The sequence below is a fragment of the Salmo trutta genome, chromosome 27 (assembly GCF_901001165.1).
Source record: "Salmo trutta chromosome 27, fSalTru1.1, whole genome shotgun sequence".
NCBI lineage: Eukaryota > Metazoa > Chordata > Actinopteri > Salmoniformes > Salmonidae > Salmo > Salmo trutta.
This window is the reverse complement of record NC_042983.1, coordinates 22,316,914-22,329,403: the sequence shown is the minus strand read 5'-3', so window position 1 is coordinate 22,329,403 and position 12,490 is coordinate 22,316,914. Positions and strand designations below refer to the sequence as shown.

The 12,490-nt window shown below is 42.8% G+C and overlaps 1 protein-coding gene across 1 annotated transcript in view; it reads left to right on the top strand.

Annotated features, from left to right (window-relative positions):
• Window positions 1–11,675, top strand: part of LOC115164602 (transmembrane protein 132D-like) — a 53,430-nt gene extending 41,755 nt beyond the window's left edge. Inside the window, exons 5-9 of the mRNA XM_029717257.1 lie at window positions 2,403–2,546; window positions 7,960–8,165; window positions 8,555–8,825; window positions 8,969–9,160; window positions 9,271–11,675. Coding sequence (XP_029573117.1) covers window positions 2,403–2,546; window positions 7,960–8,165; window positions 8,555–8,825; window positions 8,969–9,160; window positions 9,271–10,647 — 2,190 coding nt within the window. The 3' untranslated portion in view covers window positions 10,648–11,675. The remainder of the gene's footprint in view (window positions 1–2,402; window positions 2,547–7,959; window positions 8,166–8,554; window positions 8,826–8,968; window positions 9,161–9,270) is intronic.
• The last annotated feature ends 815 nt before the right edge of the window (window positions 11,676–12,490 follow it).

The window sequence follows — 12,490 nt, the reverse complement described above, 5'->3', positions numbered from 1 at the left end:
ACCTAAACTCAGAATTACTATTAGAAAAATTGGATTACCTTTGCTGTTCTTCGTCAGAATGCACTCCCATTTCAAAATGTTCCATTACCGTACTTAGCAGCATGTCAAACACTGTTTAAAATCAATTTTTCTGATATTTTTCTCGTAAAATAGCGTTAATATTCCAACCGGACAATGCTGTATTCATTCAAAAAGGAAGAGAAAAAAATGGTGAGGTCTCGTGACCGCGCATTTGAAATCTCTTAGCCACCAGGCAGTCCACTGACAAACTGTGCTCCTGTTTTCTGCCCGGAGACAGGAGACGCGTCAATCCGCTTTCTGAACGCTTTAGAGAGCCAATGGAAGCCTTAGAAAGTGCTACATAACCCCACGGGCACTTAAGTTTTGATAGAGAAGGAAAGGGAGAACTACAAAATCGCAGACAGGCCACTTCCTGCTTGTAATTTTCTCAGGTTTTTGCCTGCCATATGAGTTCTGTTATACTCACAGACACCATTCGTTTCTGGGAAAGAGTAGTAACCAGTTTAAATCGGGTACATTTTTTATCCGGCCGTGAAAATACTGCCCCCTAGCCCAGACAAGTTAAGGAGGGTGTTTGGTGGATGTGCCACCCAAACGTCTAAGAACCCAACTGTTGTGGGTTCGAATCTCATCACGGACAACTTTAGAATTTTTGCTAATTAGTAATTTTTCAACTACGTTTTAGCTACTTTGCAACTACTTAGCATGTTATCTAAGCCTTTCCCTAACCTTAACCCTTTTAGCTAACTCTCCCTTAACCCTTTAAGCTAACTCCTAACCCTAAGCCCTATCCCTAACCCCTAGCCTAGCTAATGTTAGCCAGCTAGCTAACGTTGGCGCTAGCCAACTCGCTAAAATTAGCCACAACAAATTGGAATTCATAACATATCATTTTTGTATCATCATTTGTAACATATTGTACATTTAGAAAATGTGTAACAAATTTTACTTTCATAACATATCATACAAAATGTAATTTGTAACGTATCATACAAAATGGATGATGGACATCCACAAATTAACACATATCATACAAATGGAGAGTCTCGGATTTACCTACAAAATAATACGAAATGCTCTGAGACTAGGTTGTTTGATATGGTCCATCTCAATCATGGATTAGATGGTGACCTCAGTCTGCGAGCCAAACATGAGGAGATTTGATGTTTGGCCAGAGGGGCATTAGGTCTAGACTGATCTAGCACTCATTACTATGCTGCTGAATGTTGTTCAATACTGGTTGGAGCTACATTTATATTGCCAATAAAATAAGGATTTATACTGATTGCTTGTATTTCCTGGCACAGATGTGGTTTCTGGAATTTTGATATCACAGTTTAATTCCAAAATCTATATTTCTCCCAGTGATGGGAACTCACAACTTCAGGTCATGTTTCCACACGCAATCCTCCCCTGCTTCCGTTTCCTACATACAACAAGCCTACAGTGCCTTCAGAAAGTATTGAAACCCCTTGTCATTTTCCACATTTTGTTGTGTTACAGCCTGAATTAAAAATGCATTAAATTGAGAAATTGTGTCACTGGCTCACACAAATTACCCCATAATGTCAAAGTGGAATTAGGTTTTTAGAAATGAATAAAAAGTGAAAAGCTGAAATGTCTTGAGTCAATAAGTATTCAACCCCTTTGTTATGGCAAGCCTAAATAAGTTCAGGAGTAAAAATGTGCGAAAACGTGTTTTCAATTGAGTCCATTTATTTTGAATTCAGGCTGTATCACAACAAAATGTGGAATAAGTCAAGGGGTATGAATACTTTCTGAAGGCACTGTATATCTTAACCAACAGTAGTTAGGAGGTTACAGTAGGCTAATATCTCATTAAACCTACACTGAGCGTACAAAACATGCTCTTTCCATGACAAAGACTGACCAGGTATATCCAGTTGACAGCTATGATCCCTTATTGATGTTAAATTGACTTCAATCAGTGTAGATGAAGGGGAGGAGACAGGTTAAAGAAGAAGTTTTAAGCCTTGAGACAATTGAGACATGGATTGTATATGTGTGCCAATGAGAGGGTGAATGGGCAAAACAAAAGATTTAAGTGCCTTTGGGTATGCTAGTAGGTGCCAGTTTGAGTGTTAAGAACTGCAATGCTGCTGGGGTTTTCACGCTCAACAGTTTCCGGTGTGCATCAAGAATGGTCCACACCCAAAGGACATCCAGCCAACTTGACACAACTGTGGGAGGCATTGGAGTCAGCATGCCTGTGGAACGCCTTCGATGCCTTGCAAAATCCATTACCCCAACGAATTGAGTCTGTTCTGAGTGCAAAATAGGGTGCAACTCACTATTAGAAAGGTGTTGTTAATGTTTTGTACACTTAGTGTATAGCCAGACTGATGATGTGTTCCCTTTAGGACTCAGCGATCCTGAACACGGCTGTGCTAACTGGGAAGAAGGTGGTGATGCCTGTCAGGACCGTGGCTGTGGAGGAGGACGGGTCAGTCACTGATGTCTCAGACTTCACCGACTGCAGCTCCACTGATGAGGACATCCTGAAGGTACAGTACAGCAGGCTGCCTGCCACTTGATGCCACAGTGGTACCTAGCATTTACAGTTGTGTAGAAGATATATGTGTTTTAAAACCTCATCTTAGTGGTGGAAGTACTTGGCACTTTAACACACACAAATAAGAAAGTGAGAGTGTGTTTCTTCAAGGTGTAGACATGAAGATGTCAGACTGAGAGTTGCTAAACACAGAGCATTGCAACACAGAGGTTTTGGGGCTACTCTAACATTCACCTTCATTTCTTTCACTGAAATCAACTTTACCGTTCATACACTCTTAGAAAAAAGGGTTCCAAAAGGGATCTTTGGCTGTCCTCATAGAACATTTTTGGTTCCAGGAAGAACACGTTTGGGTTCCATGTAGAACCCTCTGCGGAAAGGGTTCTACATGGAACACAAAAGGGTTCTACCCGGAACCAAAACGGGTTCTTCAAAGGGTTCTCCTATGGGGACCTTTTTTGAACAGGTGTCAGTGCCATGACAGGTACTTTGCATATCTGTGGTGTGAACAAACATGTCCAATAACCAAGGAGGTGATTTGAGGTCATATGAAGACCAGACTGCTTTGACTGTGGTTAGGAGGGAGTATAGTGCTGGATGTATGTTTGTCCTGTGCTGGATGTATGTTTGTCCTGTCTGGCTGCAATGAGACAGGAGGGCCATTTAGTGTTGGTGTAAGAGGGGAGGAGAGACTGCTAAAGGCAAAGAAGTTGTACCACTCACCTCTCCACATTCTCTCTACCACATCAGAAAACGAAGAGTGAGTGACACTCCAGTGATGTCCTCCATCAAGCCAATCAGCTGCTAAAATGGACACATAACAGGAAATGACAGGGAAACAAAGGAAAAACTAAACTCATATTCATTTTTGTTATTGTTGCACAATGTCACTTTGTTATTACGGCCATTCGGCCAGTATAAGTATAATTATACAATATAACAAATGCTTATCCAAGACACATTTGTTTGTTGTTATTCTGTATTTTAGTAGATGACCACTGGAAATATGTAGTGTCTGTTGTGTAATGTAATGTAATGTTTTAGATATGAGATCAGTGGGATTATGATAGTGGCAACAGAATGTAAATCACTGTTCATGCATTTAAAATGTTTATGACCCTTTATAGTTTCCCCAAGCTGTGTGTGTTTGTTTGCTGATCAGATATCAGTAAGTTTGAGTCGCAAAATTCGCCCTAAGCTTCTTCGTTTAGCGGCTCTACTCAGATATCTTTCCTCTTATAATGCATGTGAAAAAAGTATGAGATCTGCAGATGATAAATGGCAAGGTTTATTCCATAAAAACAATTCTGGGCTGAAATGCCAAAACAAGGTCAAATCTGTGATGATAAAGAGGCTTTTAAGAAGTATGGAAACATTTGCCTTGTCAGTTATGTGTGAAGAGAGTAATGGGTACTTTTGTGAAAAACAATGAGATTAAGATTAATCTGGCACATCAAATATCAAATGACAAATGGTTATTAATAAAAGTCTATTCTCTGTACATTTTTAGGATCTTGTGTCATGAATACAGTATACTCACTGCAACCTTTGATGGTTATTTGGAAGATTACTAATCCATGCAGTTGGTATCCACCCTGTCAGCACAGTTACTGATAAATGTTTGTGAGTCGAGAGAAAGATGAAATTCATCTTGTTGACCTGTTGCCACTTGTCTTTCATCACTTCACACACTGTCATTTGTCTTTCTTCACTTCACTCAGTATCAAGGCAGAGTGAGAACATCTTTCTTTCAGGTCAACAAGATGAATTTCATTTGCATCTTTCACTCGACTCACAAACATTTATCAGTAACATCAAATGAAACATAACTTTCAGACACAGTACAACACTGTTTGTATTCTGTGCTATATTCTGTGCTCCATGTTGAGATTGTGTCTTTGGAGCCTTGCAGGAGACTTGGCTCTGCACTGCAAAACTCAACATCGATATAAAATGATCCTCTGTAGCTCATTTGGTAGAGCATGGCGCTTGCAACGTCAGGATTTCGTTTTTTTAATTAACCTTTATTTATGTAGGCAAGTCAGTTAAGAACACATTTTTATTTACAATGACAGCTTACCCCGGCCAAACCCAGACCAAGTGTGCACCGTCCTATGGTATTCCCAATCACGGCTGGATGTGATGCAGCCTGGATTCAAACCAGGGACTGCAGTGACACCTCTTAGCGCTGAGATGCAGTGCCTTACACCGCTGCGACACTCGGGAGGATAGAAAGTTTGATTCCCGGGACCACTGTACTTAAATTGTATGTACGCATGACTGTGAATAAAAGCGGATAAAAGTGTCTGCTAAATGGCATATATTATTATAAACACTATATACACAAAAATATTAGTGAATTTGGCTATTTCAGCCACACCCATTGCTGACAGTTGTATAAAATCAAGCACACAGCCATGCAATCTCCATAGACAAACATCGTCAGTAGAATGGCCGGTACTGAGGAGCTCAGTGATTTTCAACGTGGCACCGCCATAGGATGCCACCTTTCCAACAAGTCAGTTGGTCAAATTTCTGCCCTGCTAGAGCTGCCCTGGTCAATTGTAATTGTTATTGTGAAGTGGAAACGTCCAGGAGCAACAACAGCTCAGTTGTGAAGTGGTAGGCCACACAAGCTCACAGAATGGGACGACTGAGTGCTGAGGTGCGTAGCGCCCCAAAATTGCCTGTCCTCTGTTGCAACACTCACTACCGAGTTCCAAACTGCCTCTGGAAGCAACATCAGCACAAGGACTATGCGTCGGGAGTTTCATGAAATGGGTCTCCATAGCCGAGCAGCCAAGCAACCGCACACAAGCCTAAGATCACCATGCACAATGCCAAGCGTCAGCTGGAGTGGTGTAAAGCTCACCGCCATTGAACTCTGGAGGAGTGGAAACGCGTTCTCTGGAGTGATGAATTACGCTTCAGCATCTGGCAGTCTGATGGACGAATCTAGGTTTGGCAGATGCCAGGAGAATGCTACCTGCCCGAATGCATAGTGCCAACTGTAAAGTTTGGTGGAGGAGGAATAATGGTCTGGGGTTGTTTTTCATGGTTCGGGCTAGGCCCTTTAGTTACAGTGAAGAGAAATCTTAACGCTACATCATACAATGACATTCTAGATGATTCTGTGCTTCCAACTTTGTGGCAACAGTTTGGGGAAGGCCCTTTCCTGTTTCAGCATAACAATGCCCCCGTGCACAACGCGAGGTCTGTATAGAAATGGTTTGTCGAGATCAGTGTGGAAGAACTTGACTGGCCTGCACAGAGCCCTGACCTCAACCCCACCGAAAACCTTTGGGGTGAATTGGAATGCCAACTGTAAGCCAGGCCTAATCTCCCAACATCAGTGCCCAACCTCACTAATGCTCTTGTGGCTGAATGCTGCAGGGACTTGCTTTCAATCTTCCAACATCTAGTGGAAAGCCTTCCCAGAAGAGTCGAGGCTGTTATGGCTGCAAAGGGAGTATCAACTCCATATTAATGTCCATGATTTTGGAATGAGATGTTCGATGAGCAGGTGTCCACATACTTATGGTAATGTAGTGTATATTAAATATTTTGGGGAAATGATTTGATTATGTTGCCATGTTAATATGGAAGGGTTTGTGACTCAATGAGCGTTAACTAATATGGCGTATTTTGGAGATGAGAGGACGAGGACTCTTACCTGGGAGCCTCAGGCTGAACAGATGCTCTCAGATTAAGGATGATTGTCTGACCTCGTCTACCGCCTGGATGAAAACTCTTGATGATCTCATTGAAAAAAGATCAGTGCATAATAGCACGGACAGTTGTTCATAACTTTGCATAACTGCATTGTGGGCCCTAATGTTACATAAGTGCTTGATTAGATGAGGTAGGAGCAGCCCCTTTTTACTCCCTTTCCAACTCAATTCTCCATGTTGAATCAGGGTAGAGTCATTTAACCAGAACACCATTTTAGTTAATGAGTGCAAGCTAATTATTGTCACAGGATGTCACAGGACCCCCCACAACCAACAGGACATTACTCTGACAGTCCATCTTCTAATTGCTAAATTCATGAATAGGTAGATAAGCAATCTCTGCCATTTGCATTCCTCCTTGAGCCGTCTGTCAAAGTCACTGACATTTTTTTCTGCTACCCTGAGCACTTACGGGAGCCAATGACAACTGTATTTCAATGCTCCGTAAATTATCCAATTAATTAAAGCAAGGGATGTTGATAGAACCAAGCCGACTCTGCACTATGTCTTCGAGGGTTTCTAAAAGCACATGAGATTTCTCAATGGGCTGACAGAAACTACTCGCCAGGGTTACATTACATTACAATGTAATGAATGGGTTTTCAGTGTGTTTTGATGTCCAATATAGCACAGTGTGTTATTGGATTAACATACATTTACAATGTTATATCTTATTATGGCCTGTGCTTTGTGTTTAGTGTGAATGTTTATTACAGCTGTTTGACTATTATTTTACTATATTATTACCATAGTGGAGCAAGTTACAGCAGAATGATTTGTTGAGTTCATTAAAGCTTAGGCAACTATTTGTCTACTTTAAGGACAACTTAGAGCCTGGTTTCATTATCTCTCCTTTTCATTAGTGTAGATAAGCATCTCATATAAAATCTCTGTGTCATGTAATGATCAGGGCAGTCACATTTTCACACCATTTGATTTACAAATGAATGCTATATTATTTCAAAACTGTACATACAGTAGTTTTATTTAGAAGACCATATGCTAATACAGTATAGCCAGTGGTGGAAAAAGTACTACATTGTCATACTTGAGTAAAAGTAAAGATAGAAAATAGAAAAAGACTCAAGTAAAAGTCACCCAGTAAAATACTACTTGAGTAAAAGTTTTTGGTTATCAAAAGTAAATGGAATTGCTAAAATGTACTTAAGTATCAAAAGTATAAATCATTTCAAATCCCTTATATTAAGAAAACCAGACGGCACAATTTAATTTTATTTTATTGATGGATAGTCAGGGGCACACTCCAACACTCAGACATAATTTACAAATGAAGCATTTGTGTTTAATGAGTCTGCCAGATCAGATGCAGTAGGGATGACCAGGGATGTTCTTTTGGTAAGTGTGTGAATTGGACAATTTTCCTGTCAAAATGTAATGAATACTTTTAGGTGTCAGGGAAAATGTACGGAGTAAAAAGTACATTATTTTCTTTTGGAATGTAGTGAAGTAAAAGTAAAAGTTGCCAAAAATATGAATAGTAAAGTAAAGTACAGTTACCCCCCAAACTACTTCAGTAGTACTTCAAAGTATTTTTACTTAAGTACTTTACACCACTGAGTATTTACCCATGAATATCATATGACAAGAAATGTATGTTTTTGGTTAGGCCTGTTTTTCTGATTTGTTCTTTTTTTCTGCTCCTCCTGTATACAGGTGTCAGACAGGTGTGACTATGTGTTTGTGAATGGGAAGGAGATGAAGGGCAAGGTGAGGATGATGGTGAACTTCACCTACAGCTACCTGACTGCTCAGCTGGAGATGAACGTGTGGATCCCACGGCTGCCCCTCCAGATCGAGGTGTCTGACACAGAGCTCAGCCAGATCAAGGGATGGAGAGTGCCCATCATCACCACCAAGAGGTACAGTAGGACCTACACAACAGCCACCCCATTCCTGTCACACAGTAAAACCTCCACCCATTGTACAAACTAGTGTACGTACATACTGTAGGTACAGTGGATAAAGGGACCAGTATAGAGGTCTAGTTGCCTGAAAGGCAGCCTTAGCTCTAAAATGAGTCTACATTTTTATAAAAAATAATAGCTCAGGTTTGTGTTTTAATACCATTACATAATGTATTACAATACCTCAATGTGATCCGATTTGAATTAGATTTTTGTTGGAGAATGACAATGACAAACAGTGATGAGATTAACAGGGAAGAGTCTGTGTGCGTGCATGCCCGTGTGTGTTGAGACAGGTGTGCCCTGTGCTGTAACGTAATACAGTGTTTCTCTTCATTCCCTAGGCTTAGCTGGAACAGCGAGGAGAAGGAGGAGGATAAGAAGGGCAAAGGCTGCATGTTACAGTTCCAGCATGCCCTGGTGCGTGTGATCACACACTTCATAGCCGAGCAGTCGGACCCCCGGGAGCCACAGGCCTACTTCCTGGGCTCAGACTGGCAGGTGGACGTTACCAGGCTGGTGCGTTACTTCCTCAAGGTGGAGGACCCTCGCATCGCCAGACTGCAGGCAGGCAGGGTGCTGTCAGGACGTGACGTGGGGAGCACCTCCATCCAGGTATGGTAACCATCAGGTCTGATTGGAAGCATGGCTGATTGCCTGTTTAACTGAATGTTTAACTGGGCCTTCATCCAGAGATGTGACATTGTATATTGACATGATATGATATCTAATGCTGTCTGTGTTTTGTGCCTGAGCAGGTGTTCTCCCCCATGTCTGACTCCATCCTGGCAGAGAAGACTGTGACGGTGGTAGATGACAAAGTGACCATCACAGAGCTGGGGGTGCAGCTGGTCACTGGCCTGGCTCTGTCCCTGCAGCTCAGCCCAGGAAGCAACAGGGCCATCCTCGCCACGGCAACCACACAGGAAGTACTGCAGAGCCCCAAACAGGTGCCGTTTACGATCTTCTTGAATGTCAATTAGATCAGACACCGGTGCACTGTAGAGTTTAATAATATTCAATTCAAGTTAAAAAAAATCTTGCTATTTGTTCTCATCAGGAGGCTGTGGTTAGTTCCTGGGTCCAATTCAGCGATGACTCCATGACCCCCTTGGACATCTATGACCCTGCCTACTACCGTGTGACGGTGACCTCTCTGGATGAGGGCGTGGTGTCGGTGCAGGGCTCCCCGCCTGCAGTGGTGGCAGAGGGTGAGGGACACGGAGTACTGGTCAGGGTGGAGATGGCCATCTGTGAGGCCTGCCAGAAGTCCAAACGGAAGAGCACCCTTGCCGTGGGCAGTGGCAGCCTCAAGGTCAAGTTCCAGGTCAACAGCCGGCGCTTTGACAGCAGCAACAGCAGCAGCAGTAGTGGAGGTAGAGGTGGGGTTGGCAGTGGCAGAAGTAGAGACAGCAGCAGTGACTATGGGAACGATGGGGAGGAGGTGGACAGTGAGAGGAAGCAGCAGAAGCCCCAGCAGACCCTGCCCAGTAGCTCTGCCTCAGAGCGGGAGGAGAGTGCCATGCGCAAGGTCACCACCACCGCCAAATCCACCGAGCATGACTCCGCTCCAGGCGTGTCCAGTGATGGAAATAGCCAAGGCGGTGTAGGCGGAGTCATTGAAACAGGAAGTTTCTTAAATGCTGGAACCCTCAACAGCCCTGCCAGTCCTATCAATGACAGTGATTATAGCAGCCCTAGTGACTATAGGACAGCTGAGGGGACAGACAGTGGGCTAGTTAAAGATATAGGTAGTGTTGCAGTCAGTAGCACTGTGAAGGCACCTGGTAACCTGGTCAACTACAATAACTTCCCCTCTCAGGAGGAGGTGCCTGACCAGGAGCCAATGGGGGTGGACATGGGCAGCGAGGACATGCTGTCCAACCGGCCTCTCTCAGACCTGGAGATTGGCATGTACGCCCTGCTGGGGGTCTTCTGTCTGGCCATCCTGGTCTTCCTGGTGAACTGCATATCCTATGTGGTAAAGTTCAGGCACAAACAGCCCCCCTCTCATGGCCAGGAGCCCACGGGGCACAGGCACGACTGGGTGTGGCTGGGCACGGACGCTGAGCTGGTGATGAATGTGCCTGGCAGTCCTCCCCAGCAAGACAACCCAAGCGCCACCACAGTCATAGACATTGGGTCTGATAAGATTGCCTCTCTGCCCAGGCGACCCAGCTGCCTAGTCTCCTCCAGCCCCTCCTCTCCTCTGGGCTGTGGGGGCTCCCTCAGGGCCAAGCCCATGAACCACAACGAGTCCATCCATTCGCCCACCAGCAAGAGGAAGAGGGTCCAGTTCACCACCTTTGCCTCTCTGGACCGTCAGCACTCCCCACACCCCCCCAGAGAGAACGGCCATGGGATCCACTGGGTGGGGAAGGAGGAGAACTGTGTTGAACCCCAAGTGCCCATCACAGAGCCCGTGGACCATTTATAATATGTATCGGGACCGTTTCACTCCAACTGTGGGTGTGTATGTGGCTTCGATCACCTCAATGCCTTTATTGATGGATAAAAGCAGACAACATAAGGAGCATCACTACTACTGGTTATACTATTCATTATATGTGATTACGAAAAGATCCTTCTTCGTTTCAATATCTGTAAAGGCGTCTTACTGTACATGTAAATATCTCAAATGGTTTGCGAGATACATTTTTATATTAGATATTGGACAAAATGCTGTGAATAAGTGTGAGGATGCTTGTCATAAACCGACTGATGGCACTTTGTGTGGTGGAGAGAGGTTTAACCGTTTGACTAGTTGAAATAATTATTTTTACAAAGCTTATAGACACAAAAGCCTCTTTTATACCTGGCGCTAACATGTGTCTTTTTTCCTGATTTGTCCACATTCTGATTGTATGTCTACACATGGTATTGAAAGGTGTGTCATATCTGTTCGCATCGTGACGAGATTTCCTGGTCCCTCTCTGAATGCAAATAGTTTGACAGCTGTCCTTTCGAAATGATATTTATTTATTTTAAGACCCATATTGATGCCATAAGTCAATAATTTTAGAAAGCGGGATCCGTCCACACTTCTAAGGTAACAGTGGGTCACTGACTACCTCCAGAGGTGGTTAGGAAGATCAGATTACTATGCATATTGTAATTGTCTACACCTGTCTGTGGGCACAATCAGAATGTGGACTAGATCAGGACAAAGAATGCATGTTAGAACCAAGTATAAACGGGGCTAAAGAGAGTCTTTGTTGCATGTGAACATTTTTATTCTCTTACCTTTTACACTCACATGGTGGTATCCCCCTCACACATAAATGGACACGCTTTACAAACAATTTATCCAGAGTGATTATATGAGCCACTCCTAAAGGTACTAAACATAGGCAAGTGGTATTTTTCTATATTCACTGTTTATGTCTTCATATTGTGTACATTCATGTTTAATTTGTTTTTTGATTGTGTCTGATATGATTTTTCATTAAAGCTATATCTCAATGATGTGTGTATTCCATAGAGTTCCACTATTATATATTTAGTTCTATGGTATTGATCATGTGATCTATCCGATGATTGTAGACTAGATACTGCACTCGACTAATCTGTTAGTCCTAGAACTCTTGATTTATTTTGCAGTCTGGGGCTAATTCCGATTTAGGAATTTACGCCTTTCCTACGCACGCCTTCCCTACACACTTCTCAGTATTTGGTATTCACACTCTGCAGGTATGGCTACCTACTGCTGAAAACCCTCCCGCTTGCTGGCCAACAGATTTTCTGGCTAATAGATTTTCTGGCTCAATTTTCATTTAATAGGGTTTTCAGTACATTTATCTTAAGCCATCCCTTTAATTTTAAAACGGTGTATCATTAATAAGGATTTTGTCGACAGCCTCAATAGAATACATATAGAGAATGTGTTAAGAATATATGATCAATGAAAGAATGCTATCTATGCATCTTCATCTCCGATTTAGCACCAACTGGTAGATTTAAAAAACCTCTGATGTTGTAAACTCAGCAAAAAAAGAAACGTCCTCTCACTGTCAACTGCGTTTATTTTCAGCAAACTTAACATGTGTAAATATTTGTATGAACATAAGATTCAACAAGTGAGACATAAACTGAACAAGTTCCACAGACGTGACTAACAGAAATGGAGTAATGTGTCCCTGAACAAAGGGGGGGTCAAAATAAAAAGTAACAGTCAGTATCTGGTGTGGCTATCAGCTGCATTAAGTACTGCAGTGCATCTCCTCCTCATGGACTGCACCAGATTTGCCAGTTCTTGCTATGAGATGTTACCCCACTCTTCC